The 6,055-nt window shown below is 39.1% G+C and overlaps 1 protein-coding gene across 1 annotated transcript in view; it reads right to left on the bottom strand.

Annotated features, from left to right (window-relative positions):
* Nucleotides 1-916: 916 nt before the first annotated feature.
* The window catches only part of EAPP (E2F-associated phosphoprotein), a 12,873-nt gene continuing 7,734 nt past the window's right edge, over nucleotides 917-6,055 (bottom strand). The window contains exons 4-6 of the mRNA XM_004681948.2: nucleotides 5,432-5,549; nucleotides 2,686-2,799; nucleotides 917-1,786 (exon numbers count right to left, since the gene is read on the bottom strand). Of these exons, the coding sequence (XP_004682005.1) occupies nucleotides 1,510-1,786; nucleotides 2,686-2,799; nucleotides 5,432-5,549 (509 nt within the window). The 3' untranslated portion in view covers nucleotides 917-1,509. The remainder of the gene's footprint in view (nucleotides 1,787-2,685; nucleotides 2,800-5,431; nucleotides 5,550-6,055) is intronic.

Raw genomic sequence — 6,055 nt, 5'->3', positions numbered from 1 at the left:
CCCCAAATTCCTGACCCACAGAAACCACAAGATAAAACGTTATTTTAATCCCCTAATTTCTGAAGGAATTTGTTTTATGTAGCAATATATGTAAAAGAAAGAAATCCATTCAAAGAGTAAAATAACTACATGAAAAATCATTGCTATTGTTTTAGACTCCACATTGTGCTAACTTTAAAGAAACTAATATCTAGGCCCTCCCTAGTGGCACAACAAATTAAAGTGCAGCACTATGAAGCTCTCCACAACCACTACACCACGAGTTCGATCCTTGGCCAGGGTGGTGACCCACATGGCATGGTAGACCTGACCTGCCTGCTGCTCTCCTCAGCAATGTATTTTAGTACATCTGCCTGTTCTGATCTTTCACCTCCTGTACCTCTGGCCTACATCCCAGTTCTTGTATACATAATAAATAAAATTCATAAGAAAAAAAAAAAGAGTAAAAAGATCCTGAGTTTCCTAACATTGTTTCTGGAAATAGTCCAATCATACAATTATTCTAAACAGCAAAAATGTACAGCTGCTTACAATGCAATTCCTCTCCATGTTGCCAATAATGACCAATATTTAAAAATAAAGTTGCGGCCCTCCGTGGTGCAATGGGCTGGGACACAACACTGCAAGCTGGCCACAGCCACTTCAATGTGAGTTTGTTCCCCAGCCCCAGAGGTGACCCACATGGCACAGCAGACCTCTCCTGTCTTGCTCGTTGCTCCTCTCAGCAGTGTATTATACTTCGTCAATCTGCTGTTCTGCTCCCCACTCTGTCTCTGGTGAATCTTCTCACTGCTCCTGTACTTCTGGCCTATACCTTAGTTCTGTATGCATAAATAAATAAATCTTTAAAAAAAAAAATTTTTTAAAGTTGGGAAGAATAAACTTCACTGCCAGCAACAGAAGAAATGATAGACACACAGACAACAACAGAATTTTTAAGTCTAAGATCAGAAGATAAGCTCTCTCTCACCACAAATTTTTATTTTACAATGTTAATCATTACATTTAGAATACTGGTAAGTACAGTCCTGTTAGAGAAAGACCTCTATTTACTCAAGGCTCTAACTCCATGTAATAGTAACCATAACTAAATACTTCCTCTCCATTCTAAAAGGTAGAAGGGAAAAAATACACATCTTAGCATAATTTCTAGTTTAAACAAACCATCAGAATATCCAAAGTAAAAAGATAAAAATAATACTCTGAAACAAAGTTTAATTATACAACTCGAGAATATTTTAATTTTAAAGAGTTTTAGTAAATTAAAGCCCCATTATTACCAAATGTTCATCAAAAGTGGAATGATAGTCCTATCAGTGTTGAGGAAAATTATTTTAAATAAAGAAACAAGAGCAAAATGAAGGCTAACCATTCTCTTTCAAAAAGGTAAAGATAAAATGCTGCTTCTTCAAATAACCAGAGAATGTCACTTGACAGGAGTAAGTAGTAGGAAAGTAACTGTTCATATTTACCTTATATACAGTATTGAGTAATTAAGTATGAACTTTTTCAGGAATGGCTTGCTAAAACATTGAAAAAATGAAAGACTTCATCTTTGTCGTAGACTGCCACTTCAGTGGAACATTCAGTGCACATCACTGGGTGGTAGATTTCTTCCACTTCTGTCTCTACCTGCCCTGAAGCATCTTCATGACTAGACCGCATCTTCTTATGGCCTCTCCTTTTCTTTCTGCTTTCTGGGGCTTTGTATCTTAGGACCTCCTCTTTGTTAACAGAACAATTCATCACAAACATTGCTCTATATTGAGTTTTGTATGATTCATGCCTAAGAGAAACAGAAAACAGAGAATATGGATTTACATTCTAGTTTAATAGTTATAAATTGAGTTAAAATTTGAGAACACCAAAAATTTACTGACGTGACTGCCAAAGTAAAGATACAAGAACTGGAGTGCAGGGGAGTATGCAGCTCCCACCAAATCCTTATAAGCACTGACAAATACATTATAAGAAAAGTGTCTTATAAATATGTATAGGGCCTCCCTGGTGACCTGGGGGTTCATTCTCAGCGCTGTCCTCACTATGGCCTGAGTTCAATCTCTGGCAAGGCACTAACCCACATATGGCACAGCAGACCTCCCCTCAGCTGCTCCCCTCAGCAGTGTATTTCAGCAGATCTGCCTGTTCTGCTCCCTACCATATCTTTAGTGAATTCTTTCACCTCCAGTGCCTCTGGCCCACACCCCAGTTCTTATATACATAAGTAAATAAAAAGAAATCTTAAAAAATATTTATGTATAACCAAAATTATTTGTATAAAGATTATACTTGAAATATTATACGGCAATGATTTGTGATTAAAGAATTTTATAGGACTTCCTAAGTACCTCAAAAGGCCCCTGAGGGCTTAGGGGGTAAGTCTCAGGGCTATCACTGCTATGGACTGAGTTTGATCCCTAGCCAGGGAGCCAACCCACATGGCCCAAGAGACCTCTCTTATCTTGCCCAATGCTCCCCTCAGCAGTGTATTCAGTAGTTCTGCTGCTCTGCTCCCTACTTTGTTACTAGTGAATCTTCTTACCTCTCCTCCCCCTCCTGCACTTACGGCCTAGACCCCAGTTCTTCTACATAAAAATAAATTAAAAAAAAAAGTCCACTTCTGATTTAAACAGAGGGCCACTAAGTTGTTTTGTGATGTGTATGCTGTTACCCTTTACCCATTACCTTTGGCAATCAAGACACAATGTGGTCATGCAGGCAGGGCAATTCAAAACAGCATCACTATTTGGAACAGGGTGTTGCTGTTGATGTCGCCTCTGGATTCCAAAGCCATGGTAACTGGAATAGAACAAGGGAGCACCGAGGTACATTAAAGTCAGATCCAGATTTCTAATGCCACTCTCTAGTTTAAAAAAAGCAGCAGGGCCTCCCTGGTGGCATGGGGGCTAAAGACACAGTGCTATCAAGTTATCACCAGCCACTGCATCACAAGTTCAATCCCCAGCCAGGGAGCTAACACACATGGCGCAGCAAAATAGCATAAGAGGCAAGGGGAGAAGGGTAGCTATATCTAAAACACTACCAGCTCCAAGTATTCAAAGTGAATATTAACAGTTATATATTATGATGACAGCTATTAGCCTCAGATACTATGTGATGAAAACAGCACTTTATCTCTGTGGTCTTCTTCCTCAAAACCTGGAATTCCACTCTAATCATGAGAAAAACATTAGACACATTTCATTAGAGTAGTCACCTAACATATATGACCAATGCTCAAAACTATTAAAGTCATCAAGACAAAGGAAAAGCTAAGAAATTGTCACAGCCAAGCAGAGCCTAAGGAAACATGGTGATTAAGAGTAATATGGTAGCCTATGGGTTCTTAGATCTGAAAATGGACAACAGGGCCTCCCTGGTGGTACAGGGGTCAAAGTCTATCAAGCTATCGTCAGCCATAGCAACATGAGTCCCACCCATGGCCAGGGAGGTTACCCACACAATGCAGCAGACCTCTCCTGACCCGCCCACTGCTCCCCTCAGCAGTGTATTTCAGTAGATCAGCCTGTTCTGCTCCCCACTCTCTCACACCCCTGGCTAACTGCAGCTCGACCCACTGGACTCTTGGCTTCTGGTCTTCACGAGTGGGCTGCTTGTTCTGTGCTCTGGGGCCCTTGCCCTGATCTCCAGGCTGTGCCTGTGCTGTTAGACCTCCTGTTCAGGGCACCCTATAGGTTTTTTCTTTTAATTACTTGCTGACAATCAACCTTGGCTTCATGTTTTTACAATTGCCAAGGAAGGGAGACAGGTCACTCATCCATGCACTAACAATTTCAAGACGATCAGATATGGGGTGAAACTCAATAGGTGCATGAAAAAATGCTGATTATCCTATCAGTGAAGTGCAAATCAAAACTACAGTAAGGCACTGGCTCACCTCTGAGAATGATACATAACACTAGCCCAGGAATGACAAGTATTGGCAAGAAAAGGGAACTTTGTAAACTGTATCTGTGGTGAATCCTCTTACCCCATGCACCTCTGGCCCAGTTCTTATATGCATAAATAAATAAGTCTTTAGAAAAAGAAAAAGAATACTGATATAAACTACTATGTGACTGAACCTCAGAAACATTATGTTAAGTGAAATGAGTCAGATGCAAAGGTCACATACGTTAGGATATTCCATTTATATCAAATATTCAGAATACATGGAATCCAAGAGACAAATGGGTAGTTGCCAGGACTTGGGGAAGGAAGGAGGGGAATTGCTTAACAAGTAAGAGTTTCTCTTTGGGATCATAACAATGGTTTGAAACTAGATACAGGTTGTGGCTGCACAACATCATAGATGTACTAAATACTATTAAATATTAATTTTTAAATGGTCACATTACATTATATAAAATTAATCTCCATTTTTAAAAATCACATTAATATATAAAAAGAACAACTTTGGTGATAACTGTATCATCCACTCGTCACATAAACCTTTTTTTTTTTTTAAGATTTATTTATTTGTGCATACAGAACTGGGGTACAAGCCAGAGGTGCAGGGGCAGTGAGAGGATTCACCAGAAACAGAGTAGAGAGTAGAACAAGCAGATCATCGAAGTACACTGCTAAGGGGAGCAGCGGATATGTCAGGAGAGGTCACCTCCATGCCATGTGGTCACCTCTGGGGCAGGTGGTCAAACTCAAGCGGAAGTGACTTTAGCTTCTTAGTGCTGTGCTTTAACCCTCTGTACCACCATGGAGGGCCTTGTCACATAAATTCTTAATCCCAAATTTATTTCAAACTTGGGGAAAATTCTGTTTCTTTTTAAAAAATATTTATTTAGACATGCATAAAATAACTGGGGTATAGGCCAGAGGTGTGGGGTGGTGAGAGGCTTCACCAGAGACAGAGTGGGGAACAGAACAGGCAGATGTACTAAAATACACTGCTGAGGGGAGCAGCAGGTGGGTCAGAAGAGGTCTGCTGTGCCATGTGGGTCAGCTCCCTGGCGGAGATCAAACTCCTGCTCCAGTGGCTGTTGAGAGTGTCATAGTCCTGTGCTTTAACCTGTTGCACCACCAGGGAGAACCCTGCTTTTTTTTTTTTTTTAATATTTATTTTATTTATGCATCCAACAACTGGAATAGAACCTGTGCTGCAGTGGCTACCAACAGCTTCACTGCACTGAGACTTAAGACTTAACCCCTTGTACCACCAGTGAGGCCTCAGTTGTTTCTTGAATGGAGAGAGTGACTACAGAAATTTGAATTCAAAAATAATTTTTTTTTTAAGTAACTGAATGAAATTTGCCAGTTATATTCAAATTGAATTATTCAGCAGTTTTCCTCCAAATTTTGTTTAGGTTTGCCTGTATAAACATATACATACACATTCAAAATGTGAACAAAGTGAAAAATCTTCATTTAATCATTTTTTTCCTAAAGACTCTATGTATTAAATTTAAGTTCTTACCCTCTTCTCTGTGCATCAACCCAGGCCTGATCTCTGTTGTCTTTTTCAGGATCATATAATAATTCGTCATTTGTTGGAATCCTGTGTCGCTGCTTCTTCTTTTTCTTGGTCATCTGTGCTAATTTTGAAAATATTAAGGTCATAACTAAGTATCAAGTTTAAAGTTCACACTTCTTTAACACAGAATGCAGAATCACACTTTCTAAGTCACATTTTCTTCTACTTACTTTTTTTCCTAAAAAAAGTCTTTACATTTCCTCCAGTTAAGTTCCTGTCCAACTAACAAGGCACTAAAATGAAGATGACTGAGAATGCAAAATTGTTTTTCAATGAATACCTGCCTCTCAAGAACTAGGTTCAAATAATAAGAATTCAGATTCTAAACAAAGCCACCCAAAGCAAGCCAAGAATAAAAGTTATGTTTGATGTCTAACATAAATTCTCCACAAGTTCCTATATATAAATGCTACTGAATAAAAAATATTTCAAAAACCAATTTTTAAAAATCTATGGCTTCCAACAAGCATATGAAAAAATGTTCAACATCACTTGTAATAAGGGAGATGCAAATTAAAACCACAATGAGATACCACCTCACCCCAGTGAGAAAGGCACATCTTCAAA

The sequence above is a fragment of the Condylura cristata genome, unplaced genomic scaffold (assembly GCF_000260355.1).
Source record: "Condylura cristata isolate star-nosed mole 26May11 unplaced genomic scaffold, ConCri1.0 scaffold00013, whole genome shotgun sequence".
NCBI lineage: Eukaryota > Metazoa > Chordata > Mammalia > Eulipotyphla > Talpidae > Condylura > Condylura cristata.
The sequence above is the reverse complement of the archived record's forward strand: the minus strand, read 5'-3'. Positions and strand labels throughout refer to the sequence as shown.